This window comes from Eurypyga helias, unplaced genomic scaffold (assembly GCF_000690775.1).
Source record: "Eurypyga helias isolate BGI_N326 unplaced genomic scaffold, ASM69077v1 scaffold10105, whole genome shotgun sequence".
NCBI classification, from domain to species: domain Eukaryota; kingdom Metazoa; phylum Chordata; class Aves; order Eurypygiformes; family Eurypygidae; genus Eurypyga; species Eurypyga helias.
In genome coordinates this window covers 26,231-45,744 of record NW_010249522.1, presented here as the reverse complement: position 1 = coordinate 45,744, position 19,514 = coordinate 26,231, and the positions used below count along the sequence as shown (strand labels likewise).

The window sequence follows — 19,514 nt, the reverse complement described above, 5'->3', positions numbered from 1 at the left end:
ATGGTGCTGAGTTACCAGCTGGGCCAAAACCACGACAAATACATTTTGCCAATACCTTTAATAACACCATTTACCTTGCTTAAATTTGTAGTGCCCTTCTGCACTATGGATACTGAAATAGCTTGGCACTGCCTAGAGCACCAGTATACCAGACAGAGTAAAAAACCCTTGAACACAAGATTTTAAATATAACCACTGGGAAAAAAGATTATGACATTATCTGGCAAATACTTATATGTAAAGAATTTTATTTCTGCATATGGTGCAATACAAAATTCCTGCAGGAAAATTAGGTATTTTCTTTCTTATTGTCATCATATTTAAAAGAAATTGTAGATAAATATGTATTGCAAAAACCACCACAAAACTAGCTTTTTTCAATCTTTTGTTTTCCATCCTTCTGTCATTATTTTAATTTCGGTCCAAGCCTACTCCTGCTTATATCAGTGGATGTTTCATTACTTTTCTTCAGTCATTAAGCGATCAGACCTATTGGAATACGCAGCACCTTGCGGGAAGCAAGACATATAACACCCTTTAATCTGTTTGACTAAGTTTCATCAGAAAGACATAACAAGGATTAGATATACATTTATTGTACCTGCATAAAATCCACAGTAATGACAGAGCACAACTGGCAGTTAAGAAAGGAATAAAAGCTTTCTCAACAGGGAGATACACAACCATGAAAATCTAATCCACCCCCCTCAGTGAGACAGCTATAACATTTTGCATTTCTGATCCTTCACAAAGTGTGCAACACCAAAACTCTAATGGAAGGCTGACTAAAGAGGGAAACCTTGGGACTATTCATCTAATAGTCACCCATTTATTTTGGCTCTCACAACGATAGTCACTAGTTCTAATACTAATCACAAGAGACAGCAGTTCAAAATGTCTCTCCCCAGCAGATCTCGTTACTGCTACATACACTGAGGACTGAAGTAAACCTCCTAGCTCAGCTGCTTAACTGAAATCTCACCAACAAAGCCCCAGATCATTCCCTTTTGGATCCCGTGTAGTAAAACATATATGAGATCGCTAAATATTGTACTAGTTCTAGGCTTCAGTGCCATGTTACTTTAAACGTGGGACAGGCAGCATCTACTTCTCTTGAACACTAAGCACAATTCTCACTGCTTTTGCTTCCTTAACTGTTAAGGAAAGGCCACCTGAAAACACCAAGTGGTTGCATTCCAACAATAACATCCCCATAAGCATTACCTGTAAAAAGTAAAATCACAAGCTAACTACATACTGCAGTCAAGTGTTAAACAGTCGTCCCCTCAAGCTTCTAGTACAGCATGGACCCACTGAGACTCAAAGTTTGAGAACAAAACTGGAGGTGCATGAACATTTACATAGGTGAAAATGGACAGATACCTAAGGCAAAAAGGGTTATGGATCCAGGCACCTCAGTAATGCCTGTTGTGTGTGTGCTGCCTTTGTAAACATGTCAGTTAACGGGATTCTTGGTAAGTTTAGTGGTCAGTTCTGCAAATTCTACCTTCCAGGCAGCTGTATTTTGCTATCCTTACTTGAGACCATTTCAAAGCTCTATTGAGCATTTGAGCTATACCACAGATAGCAAAAGAAAACAGTAAGTTCAGCCTTTACAGAAAAATGCTGGCTTGGAGTTCCTTATCTTAAACAAAAAATTTTATGTTTAGTAATAGATAAAGAAATGCCCACTTAGCCTAATCATGTATTTCAATCACTTTTTTTTTTTTTTAACTGCAGCACTTAAGCCTGCTCCTGTGACATTCACAACAGTACTCTGTATTTTCCCCCTCAACGCTTGACTTTGCATAGTCTGGTGGTGCTTATGGCACTCCAAGGTGTATTTCTGCTTGGAACACAGCACCTCAGAAGACTGGCCTCCATCTAGGCTTATAGACCCTAATTCAGACAGCATTTCCCAGCAGGTATTACAGCAGGCCTACCAGCAAATGTATTCAGGATTTAAGCGTTAAAAAAACCCAACAGTATTTTGTCAAGTTGACAGGAATACAAGTCATGCCACTGCTGATGACATCAGTATGTCCAATCAGTCACACTGCTCCAGCTACAATCGTTGCTTCAGAACAAGATAGAAGAAGCCTCTTACAGATGAAAACTACAGTATGACTTACAAAAGAAAGATCCTCTCACTCAGCATGTGCCTTATACCTTAAACCAAGTCTCTAATCCACACCATATATAGAATGCCTTCATTCAATGTAGTATAGACAGTTTCGATTGCTCTGAAGCTACATTTTTAACCTTATCCATCTCACAACCTCAAGGAATACCCAGCAAAGATCTCTGTGGTTAGGTTTTGCCTAAGAGAATTACTTGGTTTCAATTTGTTGCCTTTCACTTTCTTGGATATCTTTGTCCTTGGATGGTGAAAAGAGCAATTCCACATCCCAATTTACTTTCTCTATACTCTTCTCTTTCTATTGCCATTATCACATCTCTCTCATTCATCGCTCCCTGAAGTGAATGAATTTATTTTCATATGGAACCATAATGTTGTCGGCTAGCTTTGAGGCAATCTTCTCTTTGCTCTATTTTATGATTGTCAAATCACTGACTGTAATACTTCAATATCATACACATCTTGTCATTATTACATACATTTATGGCTTTCACTGTGAATAAAGTGGGCCTTACCTGAGTACCTACTATCATGTCATTTTTCTCCAGTAGCTTCTTTGAATCTGGATTTTCACAGGAACCAACATTTGATTGTTACCATATCAGAAAAGTCCCATGAAGATTTGGTATCAAAGGCTAAGATTTCTGCAGGACCCTAGCCTAGATACCCATTAATGTGTGGGAGCAATCTGAGACTTACTTCTAATGTACATGACTCTCAGCATCACATTTCATTTGTCATTACACCCCATATGCTTGCAAACTCCTACTCATAGCTGCCAAATGGTTGCTCTGCAAGTCTCATTTTAAAAAAGTGTGCAGGTTTATTGGCTTCTCTAGCTTAGTTTGTCCCAGAAAAATTACACCTACCTCAGTCAAGACTTTGAAGAACTATTTACTGGACTGGTGCTCTTCTAACTACTTTATGGTGTGAAAGTCAGCCATTAAGATTACCTCCCTGTGTACATAAATGTAGGTCACCTTGAGGTGAAAAGCAGTTGCCATTTAAGGCATTATACGGCAGTAAGAAATACTATAATAATTTGAAAGGGAAGGGGAATATAAGTATTTAAATTAGATCGAGGGTAAGTCCTAGGTGGTGTTAAAATACTCAAGTAGCAAGTTGATGTGCTGTGTAAATTTTACAATCTCAAATGCCAGAAGTTGTTGTTGCAAGATTATTTTGAACACCTGATGGAATCAGAGATGCCAGTAAAACCTGTCACAGTCTTTTGCTGAAATACAGAATAGATGCAAGTAGACAGCCAAATGGGAATGTCCTCCTACTCACCTGGGTTAATTGACAAAGAACTTAATCTCTGCAAGAGCGTACCATTTAAAATGTGCGTCTGGATTAACACTTTCTCTTTGATTACTCACAATCCAGACAGCCTGGAAGGTAAAGCTGGCTTGTCCATTTCCAATGTTCAGATTGAGTACAAAAAAGGAAAAAAAATCTAAATATTGAAAAGTAAGTCTGTAATCCTGCAATTTGTTTTATATCCACTAAACCCACATGGAATTTCACTGAACTCAAAAATCTGTGCCTGGATCTGATTACAAGCTAAGGGCCATTGTTGAAATTGCTGAAGGCTTTCCTTGACAATAATCCAAAGGCAAGAGAAACAGGAGAGGGGGAGGAGAGTATTTTTAAATGCAACAGAATTTCTCAAAAATCTCCTTGGATTTCTCTTATGACTCGTGCCTTCCTAAATTAAAAATGTCCGGACAAGCATTTTGGTCAAATATCTGCATTTAAGGTTTCATGAAGTTCCAGATCTTCCAGAGGGCTGAGACTGAGATACACATACAATTCAGTCTTCAACTTCCCTGACCTCCTATTCAGGTCTTTGCAAAAGCAAGCTTTCAACATTTTTCTTTATGAGACCTTTTTTCCCCTCCCTCCTCCCTCTCCACTATTATATATTGTGAAAATTAGAAATAGGAGACATATTCTGTATTTTAATTACTTAAAATTTCATCTCCATAGAACCAACAGCAGGGTTTTCATTAAAAGACATTACTTCAAAAACATTTTCTTACTCTTAATTTATGAATGACCTTTTCCCCACCTGGTGGCACATGTCCTTTGTAGTGAAAAGCAAAAATGTTACAGTAGAAGCCATAAATTCTCTCTGTACGCTGCTCTACGTTACTTCACAAACAAGTCAATCTTTAAATGGCAGAGGAGTTACTTCAGTCATGCAAAACATGGTGTTTTCATTTTATACAGCACAATTGTCAAAAATATAAAACTTGAAGCGACATTAGTCACATGGATTGAAACACAAGCAAGTTGCAATCTCTCTGCTAACCTTGCCACTACAGAATTAGTCCCCGACATAGAGGTGAATTTTACATGAAATTAAATCAGAGCCAAGCACTGCCTTTGTGGTTCAATCTCCCCTGTGTATTTTCCATTCTATTTAGTACTTTTCCTCATGTAAATATGTTTCTATATATAGACCAGAAGTTATTGGAGAGCTTACTTTTCTTTGGGGAACAGAGAAACCAAAGGTGTTTTTTTCTCCAGAAAAATGGTAATTTTCTTTTACAGAAGGATTTTTCGTATTAGCTAACTAGCTTCCCACAATTTCACTGTAAAAGTGGGGGTGGCAAAACAGAGGAATAAGCTACATGATACACTATAAACAGTACTTCAAACTTGGCAAAAGTGAAAAGATAGGAAACTGCAAACATTTCTGCTGTCAAATTTAAAGGAAGGTTTGCCTTTGTTACCCCTACTTTGAATAAGCCACACAAGTGTGGCTGCTACCAGGGGCGGACAACTGAGAACAGTTATTTCCCACCAGCTACAGATCGATCTGGCTGATTAGGCAGTAACCCATAAAGCAGAAACACATACAGTGAGCAGTATATAAGCATAAATTGCAAGGATAACACCAGCACTGGCACATGCTTCTAGGTAGAGAACTGGGTTTGCCAAAATTCAGACCATGCTGAATGCACTGCTTGTGTGGCTACTTTCGTTATGCAATAATGAAGTAACTTCTCAGGCAAAGATGACTCAACCAGCTTTTCTGCCACTGAGTACCTTTTAGGAGGTATTAAGACAATAAATGTCTCATTTTCACCTGAATTTCTACATGTATTGGATATTTCAACTTCTGAAAATACAGTGTTGACAATGTATTGAAACAGGCAAGCAGCATATGTGACTAAATTGCTTTTATCTCAGAACTCTTTCTTGCCTGTGCTGCTTCTATACAGCAGGTATCTGGGGAGATGACTAATGGTACAACAGCTTAATGCTCTTAATGCTGTGAACAAATAGCCTCTGGAGATAAAAGATGACAACCCCCTCGTGCGAATCCCATTTGCCATCCAGGCACTGAAGCCATATACTGCTCTAATGCGGAGCGGCCTCTTGCATAGTATGATGCTTTCTCTACATTTCTAATGAGATCCAGTTCTCAGATACCAAGAGTGAACTTTCCCAAGTCGAAAATCCCCCACCCCTCACCCCCCGATGGATTTGTCCCCTTGCCCCAACAGTAAGCACATTCTTACATTATGCAAAAATCCCAAAGGATCATCAAACTGATAGCAGGTTTCCCCTTCCCACCCTATAACGCCACTTGGAAGACCTTGTTGCTTATCTTTAGGTGATTTCAGTACTTGCTCATGTATCTTGAGAGACAACACAAGAACCTCTTACCAGACATCGCAGTGAGGTCAGCACTACTGCTGAACAGCTCTGTAATTCCAAGACCTCTCCAAACATCCTTCAGATCAATTTCCTGTTCCACTGTGAACCTGGAGAGGGTAATAGAAAAGTACAAAAAGCCCAGAATGTCAGCAGCACTTATTGTTATTAGAAGGTTAAAGTTTCTAGGTAATGACAATTGAAATACCAAGTTAAATAGTATAAAGTAGGAGCTGTGGCACCAAGAGTACAGCACGGTGACAGCTTCTACACAAATGCTTACAAACAAATGGCTTGACTTTCACAAGTGGATTTTTTTTTCCCCTAATGCAGAAGCAATCAAAAAGATGCTAATGGAATGTACAGACCCTGACCATAAAACCTCAGTGCAAAATGATGCAGGAGATAATGTAAATGCTTGCTTTTTATACAAAAACTTACTATAAAAACTGAATTTAATTGTACACATACTAGAACAGAATATCAAATGAGGCAAAGGCCAGGACAAACTTCAGAGCTGTTGGGAAAGAAGGAGTAGGGAAGTGAGTATAAGCAGAGTTATGAGCACAGATAGAAAGCATTTCTGACTCAGTTTCTAATTAACCTGGTGGCAAATTTTAAATTGTGTTTTCATTGGGAGTAAAGAACAGGGAAAACCAATAGTTGTTATACAGTTGTGAGTATAACCTGGCAGGATTTCAGGGTTAGGTTGCAAAGCCATGTTACTATGCTTGAAGGACAAACAGAGATTTATCCTGAGTGCAAGAGTTTAGCAAAGACTTCTTTTCAAACGTGACAGAAGTTCTGCCTGGTGTCAGTAAGACAAAAAAAGACTCAAATCCTTTATGTAAGGCCAGAAACAGACTGGACAGCTGAAGAAACAAAGAAGTACATCAGAATAATAATAACAATTGCAGCCTCAACCAGAAAATACTGGACAGACAAGAGACTAATTATAAATGTTGGTTATGGGCGAGTTATGGGTTCCCTATAGAATGACCAAACAAATTACTAGTGATTCACATTATGCTTGAAAAAGCATCATCTAGGTATCAAAAAACAACTGGGTAAGGGTCAAGTGGATCTTCCTCACTTACAGTATTTATGCAGAATGAGAAAAATCCAATACACAATCTACACATTCATAATGAATGCAGAAATGCCATTAGAAGCCAAAAATCTATGATGGAATTGATATTAGTCATCACCCAGAAGAGAATTTTATGCAATTTAAAATAAGACCTGGAGATAGTTCAGGATCGATAAATCACTGACACCCCAAGTTCAGAAAAATCCAGGATACACCTGGAATAAAACTACAAGAAATGTTTCTTGTGGTTTTATTGTTTTGGCAGTTCTCAAAAAAATCAGAAGAGACCAAAGATTTATGTACTGGAGGAAGCTTATGGTGTTCTGGCATATTCATATGCCATATATCTGGCATACAGCAAAAGCTGTCACTACCTTAGTGAATGAGCTTAAAGTACATCGATCAGATGATCTGAAAACAGCCCATAGGACTGTAGGAAATAGAAATGTGTCCTGTTAAGTTTCCTTTTCAGGAGGAATCATCACTCACTTCCCTCTTAGAAAGCTGTGGACACTTATACTGCATCCAGCTGTGGAGCCCCCAACATAAGAAGGATATAGACCAGTTGGAGCGAGTCCAGAGGAGGCCACAAAGATGCTCAGAGGGCTGGAGCCCCTCTGCCATGGGGACAGGCTGACAGAGTTGGGGGTGTTCAGCCTGGAGAAGGGAAGGCTCCGGGGTGCCCTTAGAGCACCTTCCAGTGCCTGAAGGGGCTACAAGGAAGCTGGGGGTGCTTTTTACAAGGGCAGGGAGTGACAAGACAAGGGGTAACGGGTTTAAATTGAAAGTGGGGAGGTTTAGATTAGATCTCAGGAAGAAGTTCTTCACGGAAAGGGCGATGAGGCACTGGGAAAAGGTTGCCCAGAGAAACTGTGGATGCCCCATCCCTGGAAGTGTTCAAGGCCAGGCCGGTTGAGGTTTGGAGCAACCTGGTCGAGTGGAAGGTGTCCCTGCCCATGGCAGGGGGGTGGTGCCCCTGCCCATGGCAGGGGGGTTGGAACTAGATGGTCTTTAAGGTCCCTTCCAACCCAAACCATTCTATGATACTAGTCAAAAACTACAGGCAGGGAGCTCTCAAGACCTTCTGTGCAATTTTGGCTTTAAGCCAAGAGAGAAATCTGCAAATTGCTCATTCATTCAACTTTCCCACTGGCTTACAGGCTCCAAAACTAGAGACTAGTTTGAGTCACTACATACTTGTAACCTAAGTCCAGATCTATTTTCAAGACTTCAATAAACCCTAAGAGAGAGAAATTAAGACTCGATTCCTGAAGCCAGAGTTAAACAGTACAGTGGGTCTCTCTGTACACTGAGCAAATCCAGAAGTATTTCCTTCAATATTAAAAATACTGTAACACTTAGAAACACACATCCAACTTCACATACCTTACAAACATGCAGAAAAGGCAAAAGATTAAAATGCATTTTATTAAAAAAAAAAAGAAGCAGAGTGGTATATTCTTCCCTTTTTTGGCTTTTATTTCACCACTGTAAGTATTAAATGTAACAAGCTTTCAGGATAATTTAGCTATTAAGTAGCACTGTTGAACTAGTAAAAGAATATCAGGATAGGACACTAGCAAGAGAAGTCTGCATGAAAAGAAAAATTTGAGGTGACAAATAAGAAAAATAACTGCAAAAAGGCATTTTTCCCAACTGCAGAGAATCACTATAGATAAAGGTATCTATATAGGTATCACTAAGATATACATGGAAATCAGGTGGGTTTAAGTCTCTGGACCACTGGACAGAAAAAATACTCATCTGCTAAGGGACGAACTGTGACCCCGAAAGAAAGCATGACAAAAGATGCTCTTGCATACTAATCAATGAAGAGGTTTGGGAGATGGATTTGAAAAAAAAAACCAACCAAGCACAGAAGTCTGTGAAGTCCCAGCTGAATATGCATTGGGAAAAAGAAAATGCAAACAAGAGGATTGGTTGTATTGCTAAGGAGTACCTACAAGAAGAGAAATAGCCTCTGGCCGTTAATTAAGTGACTGCTATGTCCCTGACTGAAACCTCTGGAAAAGCAAATACTGAACAGGTGGATGAGTGAAGGTCCCTACAATAACTACAAGAGCGAGCTCCTGCTTTTTACCACAAATAAAGTAGACGGAAAATATCGCATCACCTGTATAAATACCCATCCATCCCTTTATGAAAATAAAACTAATTACTTCCCTTGTCCCCTTTTAGCTTTGGTATCTGCTAAAACCCCACTCTAAACCACTGTTCAAAATAGGGTCTCCCCTCCTTTCTCACATGCTCTGAAGAGCAGCAAGAGTTACAGATAAGCTGTTATTAATCATATTTCAAATATTTTAGCTGACATCAAAACTCAACTCTCTTGAAAAATAACAGGGCTGCTTTACGCTTTGAAATATAATTTCAGGCAACGCAAACCGATATAAACATTCAGCACGAGTTATCCTCCAGTGATATTCTGATGTCTTTGCATTCCCTACAGACAGTGATGTAGGTATTCAAAATTAATGCTGACAACCTAGAACAGGAAAGAGATATTCAGTCTCATTTCCCAAGCCAGGCAACTGCTGTACCTCCAGACTTGGGAAATGCCAGGCTACATGATACTAGCTCTGACATGTGGTTATTTGCAGTGTTTGTTGCATCTAATAAATCAGATGGTATTTTTTTTTTGTACAATCTTTTAGATGTTTCTGATGCTAAATCGACTATGAAAAAATCAATTTCAATACTTCAGTATCGGAAATCATGGAATACTTGTAACTAGGAGCATTAAAAAGCACAAAGGGAAGTCTGAGAAGACTGGAAAAAAGATGAGGTATTTTCACCATAGGACCAGAACAGGAACAGACGGATCTGCTGGGGTAAGAGGAGAACTTCTGCACTTCAGGAGTTCTGGAAGTTTCATCAACACATGTCTGTGGATATATGCTTCTAGAAACCTCCTTAGACAGCACTGAGCAGAAAGGTATTAATAAGGAATAGTGACTCAGCTCTTAGCCAGAGTCAAGTAGAAGTGAAGGATTTAACTCCATACATATTTTTAGAATTTTTATTTGTAAAGTCTCTCTACTTCCTACAAATAGCTGAACAAAAATACCTCCTTGACTTCCATTGTCTTTGGGTCTCTTCCGCAACAAATGAAAACCAGAATGAGATGATTAGGAAGTAGAATTAGATTGAGAAGCTAACAGGTGTCTGTAGAGTTTAGCAGAGAATTATGATGTTTTCAAGAAATTTAAATCTTGCAATATCATTAAAATTATGCATTTTTGTCATCAGTCTCCTTTGTTATGTACCTGAACCTTTAGGTTTTGGATAGAGCATTAACATACCATATCAGGCCATCTTGCATCTATTTTGCAGAGATTCAAGCCAGAAGAAAAGATGGCTTCATCTTGTACGATATTGCGCAACCCTTCCGAAATGCTGAATTTTTCATTAAGTCCTTAGACAATCAGGATCCACAGAATCAGGAAGGATTAGGGTACACTTTCTAGTTATACAACAGCAGTGAAGTACAGCCTAATGTGATTCATCCTAAAGGCTATAATTTCTAAAATTACTAAGAGTTCCGAATGAGCAAAAGCAAGGAATTCCAGGTTTTCAGACTAGCTCTATTACAGTCTGCAGAACAAAAAGCAAACAAAGGACTGGCTTTATTGCTTGATATCAACAATATTCTTGCTTGGAGGACAGGCCCTCAGGATCTGAATCACTATTTTAACCTAGCAAGCAGCCTACAACAGAAAGCTGCTGGCTGATATCAGTTCCAACAGTGGAGTGCTGCAACAAGCCTGCGTGATTTAATAGCCTGAAAACGAACAGGCCAGCAACAAAAAACCCCACGAACATCAAAACCCAATAAACCCCACACAGCTGCTCTGGCTAGGTGAAGCAAGACAGGTTATGGTTCTTTCTCTGGCAATGTCTTTCTACCCAGGGCTAAATATGGGCTGCAGACATTGGCTGAGCGTGTATTTCAGCGGGACAGTTTTATGCCTCTTTTGTGACTCTCGCAAGAACAATCAGCACTGCCCTGTTCCTCATGAAAAGGGGAATCAAGAGAGCATGTTTAAAAAAGAGAAAGTGTCAGGGGGGTTTGGTGGTTTTTTTTTTTTTTTTTTTTTGAAATCAACCTTCAGATCAAGAAGCTTATCACTTCAACATAGTCTAAGGCATTTCAAAAATATTTTAAATGTGCAAAGAAGCAAGATGATCATTACAGAGAGCCAGACATACTGGAACAATCCTTAAGAGGAGATCTGCAGACTGTAGCACTGTTATTAGGCACTAGTTCCTCCTATGCTCTTCAAATAATTTTTGTTAGAGAGACAGCTTTGTAAATTAGATTCATGGTCTGTTTCACTCCTATGCAAAAAGTGGATTAAAATGTTGATCACTTTAGTCTGGGTTAAGCTGGAAACAATGATTTGAAAATGAAAATGAGAAAGTATAATTTAACAATTCTGTACAAATCTCTCCTTTGCTATTAAGAGGAATAATACACAATTTCATTTGCACACAGATAATGCAGACAGAAATTGGAAAGTTGTGATTAACTCTGCTTTGGCTAGTCATTCAGGTCCTATTACAAATGTGTAAGTTTAAAAAATGTTCACGTTATAATTGGATAGCATCTTTCAGGATATAAAAATTTAATTTTATTCCACTGCTGCTTTCAATTTCTCAGTGGACAGAGCCCTGTAGGCCACATTTCATAACATGCCTTTCTGAGTCAGAACATGAAATATTTATGAAGTGTTTATTTAGAGCATTGATAAAATCCTGCAGATCACCTCTGAATCCCTAATGGAAATCCAACACCTTGGGACCATGCAATTAGTCTTTGGAATTTCTGTAAGGAAACTGCAGTATTACTATGTGGAATTTCAAGCTCATGATAGTTATCTTTTATGATCTGAAAATACTTAAGGTAATCAGCACCTTCTTGTACCTGTTCTGCCTTTGTACAGTCTTAATTCACAAATGTTTACCAAGTTCTTTGAGGTTCTTATCTAAAAGCAACAGGCACGAGGACTAATCTGAGGACAGAATAAATAAGGACTTTATATGACCATACAAAACCTAAGCCTATAACTCATGTCTGAGAACCTGGCTACAGAGAATCCCAAGTCTCTGCTTTTGGTTAAAAAACAAACAAAACCCAAAACCACCTGTAAAAACTTAATTCAAGTCATACACATAATTAATATGTTTCCAATTACATTTATGTATTTAATTGCAGATACCTAAGCTGCTGGAATTTGGAAGCTAGTTTTCAAAGATTATATATATATATGTATGTATAAAATAAATGGAGGGAGACTTTGTGGATCTCACACCCTAGCAATTCTTTGAGATGTCCAACTTCAGCACCTGATGCACAGGCTGTGAAATGCTCCAGTTATAAAAGGAAAGATTAAGGGAGAGAAGAATCCTCACATTTTACTTTGCATTAACATCTAGGTAAGGTTTACCCAAGCCTGCAGGAGAAATAGCCTAGGAGAAACGCCCCTCCTCTGCATCTTAGTGGACTGTTAATACTAAAGCTCCTTGGACCTGAAGCTCCAAGAGAAAAACAAGCAAAAAAAAAAAATTAACAGGAATAGTGTACAGTAGGTTCAATTTGTATAAAAGCTGCAATGCAGCTCTTTGCTGCTCTCCCTGCTTCTTCAAAGGAAATGCTACTTAAAAAGAATGGAACCCTTACTATGGGGCAGAGAAAAATAGCCCCAAATTGCTGCTGTTCCCTCTGGCTCCAAGTGTAACAGCTTTAGAGAAGTGGAATTCCATCTTGAGTTGGAATCAGGGCATGCTGACAGCACTAGTTCATCTCAACCTCATTTCTCCTGGCTAGCCTTGTTTTACTGTGCTCAGCTGCAGGTAGCTCCTGAAAGTGATCTTTGCTTGGAAAGGAAACTGATAAACTGCAGGGATTCTTGCCTTGCTCTTTACACAGGAAATATAACAAACTCAAATCTCCAAGTCTCCTGAAAACCAATAGCTATTTTAAAAGGAGTGACTATAGTTTATTTTTTTCTGCTGCCATGTACCCACTGCACAGTGCCCACAAAAGCAGAATAACTAGAAGCAATTCGCATCAAACTGGTGCCATATTGTTATATAAACACTTCAGTGAAATAGTTATGAATCACTTCAGGGACATCATGATCCAACTATACTTTATTAGTGACGTTTAGTAGTAAACAACTCTATTACTAAGTCAAGTGTATGGCAAGGATGAAAAATATTGGAAGGTAGATGAAAGAGAATTCTAGGAAAGATAACTGAGTGGTATACGTGAGCAAATATGCCACTGAGCACTCACAACTTATGTCTACAAATGAACTGACAGAAGTGGCATCCCTTCTGGTAGCAACGTCTTGTTATTCTATTGCCTCTCTAAGGAAAAAGAAACCAGCACTTATTACAACTAAGAAAAAAGACAAGACACAAATTGACTGGAATTACCTCTCAACGCTCAACCATTTGTATCTACACAGACACACACCATTAGAATTTTCTAAATTAGCAGCACATAGAAATCTAATTAGGACCTAAATGAAACATTTCAGCTTCTGTTAATTTTGACTTGCAATATTTCTATGTCTCCTGATGGAACTTATCCCTAATGAGTTCTGCAGTACTCTGAACATCATTCAGAGTGGATATATTCCTGATGATGAAATTCTAGTTCCTGGAGCTTACATATGAAAGGGATGCAAAGCAACTTTCACACGGGGGCTAAATAACTGCAGCCTTAATCAAGATGTTCAAGTTTTACCTACACTGCTGCTCCAATCAATTTGAATGCAGTCCTTCCCTTCTATTGACATGGGAGCATATTCTCACCTTGGTAAATAAACTTCCACTTTCTGCTTCTTTACAGAATTGGCCCATTCATTAATCAACGAGGCTTTGACCAGCGGTTCCAGTGTGACCAGTGGAACTTCCTGTCTGGACAGAACAATCATCATACTGATCTCGTCTCCCTCATATGGTATTTCCAGAACTTGATAGATACCACCTGCTTCATTGGAGCCATCACTGAACTCTCCTACAAAAGAAAAACAACACAAAAAGGTATTAGAAGGATTTTCTTCTGCCTTCACTGGATATACAGGAAAAATAGAAGGCTAATAGTAGGCAGTATTTACGATATTGGATCTAAAAATGATGCTTTTCATTGTTTTCTTCATCCTAGGATTGAAGGCTTACATCTGCTTTCTTGAAGAAAACAAGCTTAGGCAATCACAGAGTTTGTAGATAATCATACTTCTGAACATATGACTGAACTGCCATTGCTTAGAGGAGTCTAAAAGGTGTTAAGGCTGCCAAGACTTTCATGGAAACGGACAGAGGTTTTGTTTATTAAAGAGAGATAATTTGTCAGTGATGAGACTGAGTGAAATACTGCCAATGCTAGACAATGCAGACCCCACTTGGAGTTCATACTCAAGATAAAAATGATGACTAGTTCTGCTGTTCAAAGAACCCCAACTTGACCTTTCTAAGGATATTACAAGAGTAACGAGCAAACGTTACTTTAATATTTAGCACAGCACAAGAAAATCATTTTATTGAGAAGCAGGACTAGCGAAAAATCGGAAAGTGGTTGGGTATGATGGATAAGTGTTCTGAAATCCACCATGTGGCACCAAACGTGTACCTAAAAAAGTAATCAAGAAAGAGGTCATTATAAATGTTGCTATCTAGTTATAAACAAGCACACACACTGTATAAGACCTCAAAAAAGAGACCCTGCCTCGGGAAGGCACCATGTTAAAGATTCTAGCTGAAAGAACAGGCAACAGACCTATTAAGGGAAGACTTCATAGCTTTAAATTGCTCAAGCTCCAACTCACCATAGTAAAACTCTCCCTGCTGGTACATCATCGGAATCTGCACTTCACTTTCATCATCTTTAGTGAAAGAAAAAGTTCTTGTATTTTCAGGTCTGAACTGTGATTTCCAATTGCCTTTAAAGTAGATTGCGTTGATGAGAGCCAGATGAGTTAGAGCACCAAAATCTCTTGAAGACACAAAATCTTTGATCATATCTAAGAAGAAAACCAACTGTCAGTCTGCACGTCAAATTGAGCACTAAATCAAAACTTAAGACAGCTTGAAAAAATGCAAGAAAATAAAAAGCTGTGCTAACATGTAATTTCCAATTCAGATGTTTCATTAAATCTCAAATTAAACTGCCAGTGTTTTGTAAACCTAAATCGCAGTGTAGGTAGGTGCATAAACCCTTCCATCAGGTACCTGTTAGTCAACTGTTTCTTGATCACTACTTAAATATACCCCACAGTGAACCCAAGTGGAAAGGGGTCACACAAGGAATATTTACACTGGTGCTATAATACAGTTCAGAACCTCTTAAGGAGAGAACTTCTACAAACTTTGGCTCCAGTCCAAAGCAGCACTTAAACGGGTGCTTAATTACACTGTTTAAGTATACCCACTGGAACTTCACCTGGGACAATTCTGAAGGAAGCATTCAGTTTCAGTAATGTCCTACTGACTTCAAAGTGTGGATTAATCACAAAAGAAACCCCAAATCCCATAAATTCACAGCATTTGTTCCACTGACATTAGCTCTTGAAAAGCAAAAGAGAAAGAACATCTAGCATCTGCTCTATTCATGGGAGGTATGTCAGCTGAGCATGGCAGCTGCTTTGCTCCCACTCCTCAGTAAGTCATTTACATCAGGAAACCGCCTGTTACCTGCTTTAGCTCATCTTAAATGGCTTGCTTTTCAGCAAAATAATTTCGAGTTCGTTAATTTTAGTGCACTGACCAGATTTGTCACTATTCTTGAGGAATGACAGCCTACTTCAGACAGCTTTCTTCCTCACTTCTATTTTTAACTGACATTGCAATGTAAGGTGTTAAACGCATTCCTCAGTCTGATTATTACTTCTTAATCCATGGTTTAAACCACAGATTAATTCTGCTTTCTGGAGCATATGACATGGACTAGCCGGTGTGAAATTTGTGCATCACAGGGCAGTATTTCTTCTGCGTTGCTGTTGGTACTTCACTTTATCTAGAACATTCTTAGAAATGAGATGTGACCCATACTGCCATACTCTCGTGGTTGGAAAAAAAGAGGAAAAATTAAGAAGGAATACACTTCCAGTTTTTCCAGTTCTGTTTGGTACATCATATTCCCTCGTATTTTTCAGCCACACACTAATGTAAGGGTAAGAATTTTTCTGGCCAGAGAAACCTTGACAGTTATGTTTTCTGCTCCGAGCCTCCCCTCATGCTTAACATGCTGGAATTGGAAACCTGCCTGTCTTGTAACCATTTCCTAATGAGCAAATGAGCCTCCTCCATCAGAGCTGTCAGGCAGGAGAGAATGAGATCCAGTGGTCAGAGACTAGGCTGAGGGACTGTTACTATCGCAACCTAATGCTGAGAGACCCACAGCTTTGCACCGCTCCTGCCAGGGCACTGGGTATGAGCTCGGTCAGCACACATGGCAGGGATTAAGGAGAACTTGCTGTTGTTTCTAAGAAAAAGCCAATTTTACTTTTTCACCATGTTTCTCTGAAAACACTCCGCAATCTGCTGCATGACTTACACTCCATCTATTGCTGTAGCTTTAGAAAAAGGGCAGAATTCATTATGAATATAATAGCTGCCATTTTTCCTTGGAAAAGTAAAAAAAAAAAAGATATAATTTCCAAAATGGAATAAAAGCATTATATGAGGTGTTTTTCCACTGTGGTGCCATACATTTCCGTAAAGCATTAAAGATTCCTAAACGCTCTGGCTACATGGTGATGTGTTAATTCCTTACAGGGGATTCCGACACCTTCAAATTTACAACAGCACAACTGATGTTAGAGCGAGACCCTTGCTGAATTACTCTTAAAATATCAACCTCCAGAGTGTGCCAGATGAACTAGAATGAGCTTATGCTTTGATCCCCACAACAGGGGACTATCTTCACTCCCATATCTTGAGACTCTGCATGTATTCAGGAAGTGATAGGAATCTTAGGGATTCCACAAGCGAAGCAAGCCCTACATCCTGCAGATCTGAATATGCATATTTACATTAGCCTTGTGCTTACTCCCCTGCTGCAAATTTTTGTTGTGAAATGCTGTTGAGAGTCTTCCTAAAATCAGCTACTCTCAACATGCTATCTAGTTTCCTGACATTGGAAAAGACTGAATTATGGGGTTTGATTTTGGGGTTCAAAATTATCTTTTGCACTCCTTAGTGTTCTATTTCTCAGTACCCTGTAACTGTGAGTTCCTCTGAGAATTAGTGATACTCCCCATAGCCAAAGCATAGGCCAATAACCCCTTTGTAGACAAATAGTCCGCAGTCAGCAATAGTACTTAGTTACCTTGTTAATTTAATACTGAAATCCGTGTTAAAATATTATTAAAATGCCTACCATTGAAACATGCTCCTTCAAGTAAATGTTACAGATAGTGAGATAGTAAGTAAATGTTAAAGATAGTAAGACAGTGGAAAAAATATTCAGCCACACACTACGATATGATTAGTGATTGCAAATATTACTTAAACCAGATCATTCCTGCACAAGAAAAAAAAAATACAATTTCACAAAATGCTGATACTAGAATTCTTTTTATGGGGGGAGATAGTTTAATGTCAAAGGGAACAGATGAAAGCCAAGGCAACAATTCAACAACACTGCATAACTTTGGAAACCCAAACACTTACTGCAGGAAGTATATAAAAGAATCACGTGGACTTACTATTTGTATGATTCTCCACCCACTTATTGATGTGGGTAGCTGCAGCTGCACTTTGGCTGAAGTCTATGTTCTCAACTTCAGCTTTAAAGTATTTTTTCACCAACTGCAGAAATTTGTCACTGATATGAAATCCATTCTGCACATAGAGAGAGTTGGCAATATTAAGAACATAATGGCTTTCTTCAGTTGTTGCCATATCAGAAAGGTCCTTCAAGAAGGTAAACTCTTCACCTGAGGAAAGAAAAAACAGATTCAGTGTTTCAGTATGAATTTGGAAATTCACAAAGACATATTACACAAAAGAAAAGTCTTTGTTTCTTTCAACAAACTTCTTTCTAAACCTACACACACCTTCAAGATCTAAAAGAATAATCTACAAGCCAGAACATATTATTTAGAGCTTATTTCTCCTACTACCTATAATCAGCGTAATTAACGAGACACTAGGATCCCATCACAGACAAAGCTATCACTGGTAATCCTCTCAACACCAAAAGAGTAATTAAATCTTTATAAGTCACACTTTTATGTCTTGCCACCACAAATCTTAACAGAATTTTCGTTACATCCTAAAAGCAAGTTGTTTAAGAAAAAATCGGGTTCAAGTTTGGAAGCTAAGTACTCCCCCACAGACTTCCCTCTGCAAAAAACAGGTCTAGAATTTCCTAGGGCTCTGCATAGTAGATCCTGGTAGTACAGGATCATTTACTTGGGTACTGACAAATCCAGAGTAGGACTAAAGCAGTTTGCTTTAAGATAGGAAGCTTTTACTGTTGCACTGTCTACCTGATGCTGGAGTTTCTAATTAAAAAAACCAATGACTTCGAAGTTGAATGCAATGATATATTCCAAGTAGGAATTGTTGGAGTCCTCTCACTGAACACCAGTCATATGCAAGAACAGTGAATGGCCTAGCCCAAATCATCTGCATAGCATCTTCACTTCTAGCTAAGGGATAATTTATCAATGTTTTAGAGACAAACTGTGGAATATGTGCTGTAGTCTCTGCAGAGAGGCACCATCAGTGCAGTGGTACTGCTGAACACATCTTGAACACTGTATTCAGAAATTCCTCTCCATGATCCTTTCACCAGAGACTTAGACCAGTACATTATAGGAATAAAAAATTTCGTTTAGTTTCAAACCAATTACTTTGAGATCAAAATTCATAGAAATTGCCTCTTCAAAGTCATTTTTTACCATTAAGTCATTCCTTCCACATGCTACAGATGCTTGCACTCCACTGCAGAGTACTACATCCAGGTGCTCATCCCCCACTACCGGTGGGATAGTGTGGTAGTATTGTTCTCTGCTGAAGAAATGCATCCTGTTTCTCAGAAAGGCTAATGGGAATACACAGTGTGTCGTGCTGAAACTGTCAGGATGCTTGTATTTCCTAAATTAGCTTGTACATCTGTATGCAGCACTATGCAATGCAGAGTATTACTGACACAGAATTAAGGTAAAGAACCTACAGGTTCTACCTACAAGAACAAGTTGTGTGAATCTAAGAGACATTTCCAGTTAAATTACTAGGATTTTCATACTGCTGCTTTCTTTTTCAGGTTTCATTATAATCCCTAAAAATCTTATAACAGCTCCAGAGGCAAAGACAAGTTTATTTTGCAGATGGAAACCAAGATCAATGGTTAACTGCAATTGTTTAAGATGCAGGTGCCCAAGAAAGGGCTGTTTGTTAGCGTCCCAGCTTATGCAGAACCCGCTTCAGCATGCTCAGGCCATCATACAGGATGCCAAGAAGCCTACTGATTAATTACCCACAGACATGATCAGGCCACTTCCATCGTTGTTCAGGCTCTGCCATCTGTTTCTTTAAGACACAAAGTCCCACAGTAAAACATGATTAAAAGGTCTTACCGTT

At 38.8% G+C, this 19,514-nt stretch overlaps 1 protein-coding gene across 1 annotated transcript in view; it reads right to left on the bottom strand.

The window, feature by feature from the left end:
* The window catches only part of SERPINI1 (serpin peptidase inhibitor, clade I (neuroserpin), member 1), a 23,585-nt gene that overhangs the window by 3,816 nt on the left and 255 nt on the right, over nucleotides 1-19,514 (bottom strand). The window contains exons 2-5 of the mRNA XM_010151389.1: nucleotides 17,633-17,890; nucleotides 14,753-14,947; nucleotides 13,740-13,944; nucleotides 5,819-5,916 (exon numbers count right to left, since the gene is read on the bottom strand). Of these exons, the coding sequence (XP_010149691.1) occupies nucleotides 5,819-5,916; nucleotides 13,740-13,944; nucleotides 14,753-14,947; nucleotides 17,633-17,890 (756 nt within the window). The remainder of the gene's footprint in view (nucleotides 1-5,818; nucleotides 5,917-13,739; nucleotides 13,945-14,752; nucleotides 14,948-17,632; nucleotides 17,891-19,514) is intronic.